This window comes from Cryptomeria japonica, chromosome 9 (genome assembly GCF_030272615.1).
Source record: "Cryptomeria japonica chromosome 9, Sugi_1.0, whole genome shotgun sequence".
NCBI lineage: Eukaryota > Viridiplantae > Streptophyta > Pinopsida > Cupressales > Cupressaceae > Cryptomeria > Cryptomeria japonica.
In genome coordinates, this window is record NC_081413.1 from 396,831,979 (window position 1) to 396,844,809 (window position 12,831).

Here is a 12,831-nt window from a genome sequence, read left to right on the forward strand (position 1 = left end):
AAGGTTAGAAATCATTTCCAGGTTTGATTGAAAATTAGGAAAATTATCAAATAATCATTTGCTTGCAAATAATAATTGATAATTTTCAAAAGAGAGTCCTTGCTTTAGCTATCAATTATATTTGAATAGCATATACTCCAACCACCCAGTTTGGAAATACCTTTTTATCCTCAAGGCAAGTCGTACATTCCTTAGAAGTTGTCCATAATAATTAAGGGAGGCAGTGATGAATTTTTGGGCACAATGGGACTAGTTGACCAGCCATACACTGAAGAAAAGGGCACGGGAACTTCTAAGGACTGTTGTTGATGTCGAAAGGAGGTCACGGGACGCTCTAACCTCCAGCCGCACCCTTATTTGGGTCAACACTTCCCTATTGCAGGTGGCAACAATTTGTAGTGGGTATTCCATTATTCATAATGAAGATAATAATGTTAAATAATGTTGTTTATGGAGTTCCAATATGATTCTACTTCATCAAAACAGAGGTCAGATATTTTTCTTATTTAATCTCTCTATATATAATAAAATACACCAGTCATAACAATAACCATTTGTAATTGCATGTTGAGTTATTATTGTCGATTTATTTAACTCTTCATGGTGTTGTAGAGCAACAAAACTATATTTTCATATTTTTATGTAGTCGACATTTTGTTCAAACATTTGTTGAAATATACCCACAAAAGGAAAGAAAAACATTTTTAATTGAAATATCACAATTATCAATTGACAATTTCATCAAACATTTGTCAAAATACAAGGAAAATTAGTTTGGCACATTATAAGAGTGATGGAAAAATTGCTGCCATGTTATGATTTTTTAATGTATCCATTTTTCTCTTTGGTATTAGCACACCAAGTGGCGGCTTCACCAATGAATTGGTAGGTTCCCCATAATGCACTAGTTGTTTTAACTTTCATTGTAGTTCCTAATTCAAAGTATTTCTCCACTTTGTTCATCCAATCTCGTCCTTTCTCCCAATTGCTTCCCATCAAATTTAGGTGGTGTAATCTTCTAAGTTCTTCAAGTCCTTGGAAAGCTTCACGATAGAGATTTCTTGCGTAGGTGCAACAACATTCATGTTTTCATGTGGGTTGACCTCTTCAGGGGGATTTTTGAGTTCTAGTTCAACTATGTTTTCAATATTGCCTTGCCTTGTTATGAGTTCTTGAACTATTTGTCCTTAGGAGTTTATCTTCTCCCTCTACTCAGTTAGCAGATTTATTATTGCCTCTATTCCTATCTCATTGTTTCCTTGCCCCTTTTGTTGCGTGTTATTATTATTTTACCTTCGAGCAGTGCTAGCATGGGTTGCTCTTGTTTTTTCCTTGTTATGATTCATGTAATCATATTTTCCCAATTAATATTTGGTCAGGGTTCAAGTATCAAAATAAATTTCAATTTAATGCTTCATAATTAATTACATTTTTAATTGCTTTGAATTTGTACAAGTAATAGTAGGCTCTAGGCCTAGCTTTTGAATCTTGGTATAATACCACTTGTAATGGCCAATTGTTGTACTCAAATTTACCACTATTTTTTTGTTTATATTTTTTACTCAAAGTTGTTAAGTGTTCGTTCATCTATATACTTATGTACTTCTATCCATACGAGTTAGGCATTTGTCCATTCGAGACAAGCATCCAACCATACAAGTTAGGCATTTGACGATTACTTTCAGCATCTTGTTTAGGCCAATCTCCTCCATGGTCCAACTCTCTTCACGAGGATTCTCTTTGTTATTTTCTTTAGGAGGGCTCTAGTATTCTTCCTTTGTAGTTGCTTTTGAATTTTCAGTTTCATCATCATCATTCTTTTATTCTTTTTCCATCATGTTTGACTCTTATTTTGTACTTGGTTCCATATTTTAGGTTTTGCAAATATATTTAAATACTACCTTTTAATGCCTAGGTTTTTCATCAGATTAAACAGTTCTTGCTTTAACTTACACATAGACTTATCAACTGTAGTCATCCTTTCAACTTTGTTCTAGCAACTGTCAAAAAAAGTGGCACTGAAATTGACATGTAGGTGCTTGTCACCAACATGCAAAAGAGAAATGAGACCACTAAATTGTCAAACAACTGTTGACTGCAACAAGTGTTAGCTTAACCAATAGGCTAGCAAGATCACCAGCTCTGATACCACCGTAGTAACCACCCTATAATTTGTTTTTTAGTTTTTTGACAAATAAATCGTAACTTAAACTTGCAATTGTAGAACAAACTGCTGTCATACAGTCTGATACAATAAATCAGCATATATACATCTGTCGTTTCCAATATTCAGATGGGTAATCATTCACAAAGATGCCAATACATGATATAGACATACATATGAAACACCCATACGAAAATACCTTGAATATAGTGTTGAAACAGAGTGTTGCAGATCTGAATATGAATGAATAACATGCTGTTACTCTCAGGACAGCAAGGGAATTTGCCCAACAAGCTTCTATCTTACTTTCAACACACCCAAGAGAACACCAACTGGAACAATATCAAGAGATATGACTTCCATGCACTTCAAACTCCCTGGAAACACAAAGTATCAGGCTGGGATTGCATATCAGACATGGTCCAGGTCTGAAAACCACTGAAGCAGCAAGTTCAATGAGCTGTATGGCCTCACCATGGCCCCTAATGGCATCCAAAACGACTCCCAACTCCAGCAAGCAGATTCCTAACCACCTAGCGCTACGAAACAGCTATGGAAAGTCAACGAAAAGTGCACAAATCACACCCAAAAATGCGCAGAAGCTTCCAATATGATTCAGCTTGTATGGCACAGCTGTTCGGCCCTCAAAAAAATCACATGAAAACATCAAAAACCATTGCCAAATCCCAAGAGAGTCATTGTAGGTCTGGGCACCAACTAACAAGTCAGAATCATGTCATAAAGGCAACGATTTACTTTCTAGTTCCCATGCCATAGTACTAGGAACCTTGTGTTTGGTATGGCTTGCTTATATAATTGTGCCAACAGAAATAACCATCAAGAAACTCTTTAAAAAGGGTCACTCTGTTATAGGAAACATAAATAACTCCAACCCAGATGATTATCAAACGCTTTCACAACTTGTCCAGCAGAACATGAAGGGTACAACCTTTCCTGGAGAATGGTACAGCCAGCTGAAACCCTATCTGGAAACACTTTCAATCACTTCAAAAATCTCTGTAATAATAGCAAAATCAATCCCCAGAATTTCAACATATATCAGAAAACTCCAAAGTCTCAGCAGAAAACAACAAACTCCATCGAAGCTCCAATGTGATTTCTAAAGTGAAACCACTAGAAACTAGCTAGAGAGGATCTTTCACCACAAAAACCAACAAACTCAAGAGGGTTTTGTTCTCAAGAGTTTTTTAGAAGAACGCAAGTTCTCTCCAAAATGCAAAAGCAAAATCAAATTCATCAACCCAAACAATGAGCCCTCAACATCCTTGTATAACTTTTTGAAGAAACAAAATATTACTTTTTTCCTTATTTGCTCCAAAACTCCTTTTATAAATTAAATAATTAGCTTAATGGAGCACTTTTCACCTTTTTGAGGAACAATGATGTTTTCTCATGAATATAGAGTCCCTTTTCCAAGGCGTCCATTAGAAATAACTTTTCAACACCTTTACAATGAGCTATTTCACTTAGTTGACCCTTTTAATATTTTCAACATTAGACAACTTAAAGTGAAATTTTAGTTAAATATCTCAATAACAAATCCAAGTTATGGAAAGCACCTTAATGACACAATTCTGCAATTTTGATGATGTTTTCTCATGAATATAGAGTCCCTTTTCCAAGGCGTCCATTAGAAATAACTTTTCAACACCTTTACAATGAGCTATTTCACTTAGTTGACCCTTTCAATATTTTCAACATTAGACAACTTAAGTGAAATTTTAGTTAAATATCTCAATAATAAATCCAAGTTATGGAAAGCACCTTAATGACACAATTCTGCAATTTTGATCTTACCAAAGTGACATTGAAGACTAGGGATGATGATTGGAGGCAATTGGGTGACTTTCTAAAAATAGCCTGCTCCTCCAAGAAGTTTGGAGAGCACATAAAAGGTTAGAAATTGATTCTGAAAGCATCAAAGGGTTCCATCCAACCAACATAACTCAAACCCAAGAACAATTGCTCTGCAAGACTAGTGAACATGGGTCTTTGAAAGTAAAATTTTATGGGAAGAAGCTTGAGACTTTGGTATTCAAAGTACGTTTATAGTATACACTATCTTGGTAATAAGGATTCATATTATTTCTGATAATGCTTTCCTTTCAGTGAGTTAAATTTGATGTTGTTTGCCATACATGATTATGCCCATTTTACTTAAAGAAATTGTGCCAGAATTGGAATAGCAACATGGTACAACGTGCAACAGAAACCAGAAGGTTGAATTTTTTACGTTACAACTATTTCTTGTTTCAAACTAGTGACTCCTCCCATATATATGTTTGATTTGCTACTAAGAAACAATCACGCTGAAGAGTATTGTTTGTGATGCCATTTTAGAGTTGTCTGTGCTCGGAGCAGAGGGAAGAGTGGCCAGTCCCCGACAAGTTATGATGGCATTAAAATCTCATGCAATTAATTTTGATCTTGCAAGGCAACAGGTAAGTGCCTGCCTTCTTTTTACAACTTTTTTATAGCGTTGCTTCCTTTCTATTTTTGCATTTTAACTCATTTCTCATCTGTATAAAAACTAGGATGCAGCAGAAGCATTGGGACACCTTTTATCTGCACTGAAAGAGGAATGCCTTCAATACATTCAGCAATACATGCCACATCATGGTTCTTTGTCAAGTGTTTTGGCCCTTTGTGATAGTGAGTTTACCAATCACAGAGATAGAGGTGAACAGATTTCTCTGGAGGTTTGGAATCATTACCTTAAGAGGCCCTTGGATGGAACCATTGGAAGCGTATTGACATGTCAAAGCTGCTCATTTCAGGTTATCCATCTCCTTGAGAAAGAATACACATCTTCATTTATGCACACATTAAAAAGTTGGCTGGTTGAAAAATGGTCAGTAGATATGTAGTATGTGAACGGGCCTCTTGGAAAAATGTATTACCTCAAATACCTTGAATCTCTAAATGAAGTTGTGATGAAGGTGTTTGTTGTTTGTTTCCCTTCTGTGATGCTTATCATCAATCTTAAAAGTTAAAATATAACCAAGGAGCATGAACTATGAGATTTAGATTTGTTATCAACCTACTTTTATTGCCTAAATGTTGTGTGTGGTTTGCAGTCTTCAACACACTTTGAATTCTTTCATGACTTGCCCATAGCACCCATAGTAGGCAGTGATGGTGACATTGTAAGTAACTAGATTTAGATTCCATTTTCGCTCTTCCATTTTCTTTAGTTCTGAGACTTGAACAACATTTTCATTTATGTTAGGCAACTGCTTTTCAATTTCTTCTGTCTAATTCTCTTGGATGGTTCAAATTCACGTTTCTTTCCAGATGGAGGGATGCACGATAGACAATTGTTTGAAAAAATTCACTGCCCCTGAACAGATTAGGAATTATCGATGCAGTAATTGTTCTCATCTCGCTGCAATTGAAGCTCTGTCTTTGAGATTTGAAGTGAATAAGGTTGGTCTTGGAGCCCATTGCAATGCTGTTAATTTGAGTGGATATTTTCCTATTGCATCCTTGATACGGAAAGCTCTTTTTAATTATTCTTGTGATTTTAAGTTTGGACAAGGCTTAGATCATCCTGTTATGACATGCTGAAAAATTATAAATTGTTTTGGTTTGCACTGTGGCATTGTAGGCTATTATACAGAAGATCAAAGATTGTAGTGATGATGATAGCTGTTCTTGTGAAGCACTTGTTGCCAAAGAAGGATTGCCCTGGCCAGCTGCTTATAGAAATGCTTGCAAACAACTAAGATTAGGTTGCTGTCCAAAGGTATTGAAAAGTTAATCTTTTAATTTTGTTTGTTTGTATTTTCAGTGAACAAAAAAAAATGATTATATTAAAGTAAATGGTATGATGCTTTTTTCTAAGGAAATTATTTGCTTGGAAACATTGTAGGTTTTGTGTATTCACTTACAACGTGCTTCTATAAATGAAATTGGCGAGTTAATTAAATTAAGGGTATGCTCTTTTTCTAGCGTGTAAATCTTGCCTTGTATTTTCAACAGCAGTTGAGATTGCAATTGTTCTTATTGTACATGTGCTTTTCTTATGGTCCACCAGTTTTTTATGGCTGCATTTCAAGTCTTTAACGTTTCAGTGCAAATATTTATTTGCAGGATCATGTCTTGTTTCCTATAGTTTTAAATTTGTTTCCATACACTGTTGCTGCACAAGGAATGAAGAGGGTATCTTTATTGCATGAAAGACAGATGCCAACAATGCAGAGCCAGTCTATGCTTTCACATATTGATCATTTTAAACTCCAGTTTGATACAAATATATTATCTTGGAATCCTTTCTTTGCTAAGGATTCTAGCTTTTATTCAAATTCCATGTCCGGTAACTGTGTTGAAAACAGTTTATGTAACACTGTTGACCAGTTGCTCCAACCTCGAGAAAGCAAATCTCTCAATGATGAAAGATTTTCAATGACAAAATCTATTACCTGCAGAACTGCTGACAGTCATATACAACCAGATGATGAAAAAAGAAAAAATTCGATTCATTGTTCCGTTACACAGGTTAGTCTTTGAAATGACCTTTCTATGAGCCTGATAATTTTCATTCTGGGAAATTTTATTATTATTAGAATGTTCTCCCTTCATTTGAGTGAAGCGCGAAAACTGAGAGAAGGTGCAGTATAGTGTCTACTTGAATAACAATAATAAAAACTAATGTAAAAGAAGAAGCTTACATATTGAGATTTCTGTTACTAGTTGTAAGAACCCCTGTCCTTTCTGCTTATTTCTTTACTTTGTGTGGTTTGACATTTTGTCAAACACTTGACATGTACTCTCCTTTAGGATTGATTTTATGAGTTTGCTTTGTTTCAGAAGTTTATAATTTGTGCAATGTCTTCTTGGAAAGAAAGTTAATGCATAAACAAATAGATAACAGTGACAAGATAACAATGCCAACTGAAAACATAAACTGATTTTTTGATTTCAGACTTAATATAACCTAGAAATTACAAGTTACTTACTGAAGAACTATCATTCAGTAGGCTGGGTCTCATACCAGGAAGCAGTTACAGAATATATAACTTGTAGCTTTCACTACAATGAGTTTCAGCTAGCAACACTCAGCTGCAACACTTCAAACTGTACAAATCTATCTCCCCTTGATTCCTAGCAGCTGCCTTGCAACACATACTTCAGCATTCAATGGCCAGTAATGATAGTGTTGGTCGCTGATAAGGAAGACACGGCTGGTGTTGAAAACCCATGGCTGTCCCAGCTCTCAAATGTGTTCACTCCCCTACCAATAATCTCCTCTTCCAACCACGTTGTTCACAATGAAAGACCCGACCTAGACGTGGGAATGGATTCTGCCCCCAAAGATTGTGTACGGCTAGGAAAGATGGCAAGCAAGCTGTACAGCCCAGCAGACTGGTACGACCCAGCAAACAAGCATTCACAGTAGTAACTTGCCTCTTCAGTCACAACAATGCTCTCTAACTCGATTATTACTCAATATGAAAACATTAAACTCCTTGAATGCAACCAATACCTGGAAATTTAAGCTCAATGTGCCTCCTGAAGTAGAAACACCATTAAATTCCTCCGACTGTGTCTTGCGACAGCGAGAAGAATCTCATTCATGAGGGATTTCGTCCTCACAAACCCAAGACTGAATTCACCAAGGAATTACCATATTCTTCAACCTTATGTCCTTTCCGCAAGAGGTCGACTCATCTTGCTTGGCAAATGTGGGAAAATGAAGTTCCCTTTTATTTTAATATTTTAATCTCCTCTTTATGGGTGCCCATGTATTTTAAGTGAAAGGGGACATTTAATATTTATAACACATAACTTTATGTGTCCCGCTAAAGTTATTAAATAACAATAAAGTTAATAACTTAATTTTAACTTTATAACTCAGCTTTATTGTTAAATAATAAATATCACCAAATAACCATTAAATCTCCAGTCGGTATTAAACCATTACCACCAACATAAGTGCCATCCAAGAATTCACTGAAAATACTGAATCACTGACCTTGGGTCTTACTAAAAATAGTATCTCAAAAACACATCAGAAACACTTGCAACTAACACTGCTCAGGCCAATTACCCTCAAGATCCCTTTAATGTCCTAGTTAGCCTATGGGACCATGGAGAAATAGGCTAACGAAAACATCATATAACGTGTGCTAGAAAGGGGACATTACACTAGTTCACGAGTAACTTAAATTTCCATAACTTGCTTTGACTTCTCTCCTTCAACATCTCTGCGGATGGTTTTTGTTGAGTAATTCTAGTTTTTTAAACATGCTTGAAGGTGTACTAGTTATATGTGCCATTTCTTTTATGAGTCTTGTTGTGCTTTCCATCTACTACATTGAATGTGCCCATCCTTCTAGAAGATAATCAATGACGTTGAGATTAAAAACCCTTCAAACCAAAAGTGGATTGGTGAGGTGGACAAAAATGACTTTTATGCATGAATGAATTTGTATTCTCTTAGATTGATAATTCAACTTTATTGTTAAATAATAAATATCACCAAATAACCATTGAATCTCCAGTCAGTATTAAACCATTACCACCAACATAAGTGCCGTCCAAGAATTCACCGAAAATATTGAATCACTGACCTAGTCATTGACTCACTGAAAATAGTAAGTATCTCAAAAACACATTAGAAACACTTGCAGCTGACACTGCCTAGGCCAATTACCCTCAAGATCCCTTAAATGTCCTAGTTAGCCTATCGGACCATGGAGAAATAGGCTAACGACAATGTCATATAATGTTGCTAGAAAGGGGACATTACACTAGTTCACGAGTAACTTAAATTTCTGTAACTTGCTTTGACTTCTCTCCTTCAACATCTCTGCGGATGGCTTTTGTTGAGTAATTCTAGTTTTTTAAACATGCTTGAAGGTGTACTAGTTATACGTGCCATTTCTTCTATGGGTCTTGTTGTGCTTTCCATCTACTACATTGAATGTGCCCATTCTTCCAGAAGATAAGCAACTACGTTGAGATTAAAAACCCTCCGAACCAAAAGTGGATTGGTGAGGTGGACAAAAATCACTTTTACACATGAATGAATTTGTATTCTCTTAGATTGATCTAGGAAGGGCTGTAGCCTTTTATGTTCCCTTTCCATCTCTATAATGATGTGTGCACAAATGAAACAAAGTATTTGTGAAATTCAATCCATGCCAATGCATAAATTAAGGTGTGGACCACCCCCAGTGTAAAGTGCCGGCATGTTTACCGCAACATGCTGGTGGTTTAAGCTCTTCCTATACTATATGACTGCAATCCTGCTTGAGGTATAGGAAAATGTAATTGTCACCTCCTTTGTGAAAATGGTCTTTACAAGCTTTTCCAAGGATAGTGAGATGGAACATCTTCCAACTTTCCAATAATGTAGTACGCAATGATAGTGATCTAGTTGCTAGGTTCTTCAACAACATTGAGGACCTATTGGTGCACGTTTTATCATTCACTGAACATTAGAATAAAATGTACTCTATCCTCTCTTGAACAAAATCACTACGTATGCCAAGACTGCAAAGAAAGACCACATGGTGACTCCAAGGTTTATATGTGCGAATAGGTGACTTTATGTTGGATACCTTCCTTGGTTATGTATGCTGAAATACAAAGGGGGACTTACGCTCAACTAATATCATTCACAAGTTAGGACTTAGACGAATTTTGACAATAAATGCTCTTTTTCTTTTTTTTTTGATTTTCAGTTTTGGACTTCTTAAAAAAAAGGGATAAAAAGGATAAGGGTTTAGAAGTTTTATGCTACTCCTAAGAACTCAAGAGACGGTAGAGATTAGGTGAAACCAATAACAATACTCTGCTTCGCCACACTAAGGACAACTAAACAAAGTAGGTGCAATCTTCTAAGGTTGTGCTTGAAATTTTCAGACTACGAATGATACCATCCAACAAACAAGATTCATCCACAGTAGAAGTTAAGCATCCACGATATAAGCTCAAGCTAACTTTACACATTGAATAAAAATCATCTATTCAAAGAAAGTATGAGCAATTGTTTCACCAACCTTTACTATCAAATCCTTCATTCATTTAACAACTTTGAAAGCAAATTTACTCTAAGGAAATCTATTCTATTGTTGAAGAAAATATGCAACCATGCAACCACGTGATAACAATAAGGCTTCAAAGCATACTACAAATGAACTTATATTATGAAAATAGCTCTAAGCAATAATTTCATAAATCTCCCCACACAATGAAATGAGAGAATGAGAGTTTATATAGAGTTTTTGAAAACAAATGAAAGGCCAAGATCAATCTAAGATCAACGGTTGAGATCAAGACACAACCCTAATTAGGGTTTCCCAAAATAAAATCAAGAACGAGTGCATGAAGAACAAGTGGCGCAAGGAGTGATCTTCTAGGAAGATGCATCCTTATCCTCCTGAGTGGCAGCATGTTCAATGAACCTGGACACGATCGGGCTGACCTCCTCCATCGTGACATGTGGCAGCGTATTGACCTTGAATTCCAACTCGTCCAAGTCATCTACACACATGAAAAAAGCAATCTCCCATTCCAACTCCTGTCTTTGGAAGGCATCCTAGATGGACAAGAAATGTGATGCCTTAGTCAGATTTTGCTTCAAGACTGGTCCAATGATGGCGAAGAAAATCTCCTGAATTCTGAGCTTTAGACTCTCTAGCTGCATATCATTTTCTTAGATGATCTCCTTCTCAAGTACATCAGTAGTTACAAGGAAAATCTTGTTTTGAATATCTTTAATCTGCTCCTCAGCCTTAATACTATCAGCCTTCACTTTTTCTAGGACTTCACTTTGTGCAACCAATGCCCAGTGCCATGTTTTGAAATCATATGCAGCTCTTGCTGCGATTACTTTTCCATCAATCAATTCTTGCTTTGGAATTCCTTTCAACACCCTAAGGCACAAGATAATTTTGTTTTGGACATCATGAAGGTCGTCCCATGCTTCTACCATGTTCGCAATTCTGCAAAGCAAAAAGGAGGTCTGCCCATATACTAACATTAATTTTTCTACAAATGTGGCTGCTTCTTCACTTTTGCTCGCCATCCACTCCTTGGTCTCTCTGGCTGTTACCTTTTCTTCTTCAAAATATTTGATTGATTCCTGCGAAGAATTCAAAAGTGGAGGAGCAACTGTATCACCCTGATTGAGAGGCTTGGTCAAGTGCTGAATACGTTCCTTCAGACGCTCAATTTCTTTCTTGTATTCTCTTTTCTTTCCTATCTCTTTGTCCAATCTTTCCTTCATGGAAGCGACCAAATTGTCTAAGTCCTCAACCTCTTGACCCTTTGTAGTTGGTCCTAAGTCGATAGTGGTAATTTCATACTCCTGAGGAGTAATATCTTCTTTTGACTTGTCCACTTTTGGTACAACAATCCAAACTATACGACAACCTGCTTCATCTCTCTAGATTGTGGAAATTTTTTTGGCCGGCTTCTTTGCAGCAACCTTCCCTAATCTGGCCAAGAAATCGGCTGTGTCATCTTCTTCTTGATCTTCCACTGGTGCTTTCATTTTCAACCTTTCTTCCAAACAATCAGATTGTTCCAAGTCAACATGTCCAGGTTCAATGAACCTGACCTATCCATGGATATTCTAAGGCAAGTATGTGGAAGGAAAACAAAGTGACCAAGGAAGACATCCAACATGCTGAGGCGGCACCTCGTCATCTTCTAACCAATCAGATTGTTCCAAGTCAACATGTCTAGGTTCAATGAACCTGACTTATCTACGGAAGCTTCTAGAAGGCATGCTCCACAATGTAACAACTTTCTATTTTATTATTGGTTTATATTTAGTAGAACGACAAGTGTCCCCAAATGTAATTTTCTCATTGGTCGAGGGGTAGTTAGTTGTAACAAATCCTAATTAGGGTTTTATTTTGTAATCTCGACCATTTTTCAAAATCAATCCTAGCCATTGAATTGTAATTTAAAGAGCCTATAAATTGAGTTTGCCCCTCATTTGTAAAACATGGGAACATGTTGCAAAACATGTCAAGATAAGCAAATTGTTGTTTATGATTGCCAAAGTAATAAGTAATGCATTGTTCCAATTGATGGTGATTACTTCTCTTATTTTGGAGTTTGCATGATTCTTATCCAAGGTTGCATGGGTATGGGGGTACTTGGAGACGCTGGAGACTGGTATCGGTACCGATACGGCTATTTTTTCAAAATAGGAGACAGGGGGCGACACTTGGAGACGACAAATTTTAAAAAAATATAATTTAATAATTTATAGAAAATCTCAAAATATAATGACATTGAACTTTCAAAACAAGAATTAACATTCACTTTGAAGTTTAAGTACACAAATGTGAAATGAGTCAAATCAAAATGTCATACAAATATCTGAAAATGGAACTCACGTCGGTGGTTTTTGCTTTTGCCCATGCATCGCGTCAAACTTTTGGACTTTTGTGCATGTTATTTAGGGTGGAGACGGGAGGGTTCGTTGACGTGGAGTCTCCTATGTGTAGAGACGTCTCCTGACGAGTCTTTGGTACGGGAGATGCGTACTAGTCTCCGGTACCCGTTCTAGGGGGTTGGGTTCGGCTACCCATGCAACACAGTTCTTATCCCTCATCATAGTTTAGATTTTATTTCATGTATGTTAGACGAATGCAAGATTTGATAAGTATTGATTTATGGTGAAT

General features: G+C 36.4%; 1 protein-coding gene across 3 annotated transcripts in view; it reads left to right on the forward strand.

The window, feature by feature from the left end:
* The window catches only part of LOC131073052 (ubiquitin carboxyl-terminal hydrolase 27), a 164,626-nt gene that overhangs the window by 126,709 nt on the left and 25,086 nt on the right, over positions 1-12,831 (forward strand). The window contains exons 3-9 of one of the 3 annotated variants that reach the window (XM_058009417.2): positions 4,526-4,626; positions 4,720-4,962; positions 5,263-5,331; positions 5,480-5,611; positions 5,793-5,930; positions 6,057-6,119; positions 6,278-6,682. In XM_058009417.2, coding sequence (XP_057865400.2) covers positions 4,526-4,626; positions 4,720-4,962; positions 5,263-5,331; positions 5,480-5,611; positions 5,793-5,930; positions 6,057-6,119; positions 6,278-6,682 — 1,151 coding nt within the window. The remainder of the gene's footprint in view (positions 1-4,525; positions 4,627-4,719; positions 4,963-5,262; positions 5,332-5,479; positions 5,612-5,792; positions 5,931-6,056; positions 6,120-6,277; positions 6,683-12,831) is intronic. The other 2 variants (XM_059211035.1, XM_058009422.2) reach the window with 2 other exon arrangements.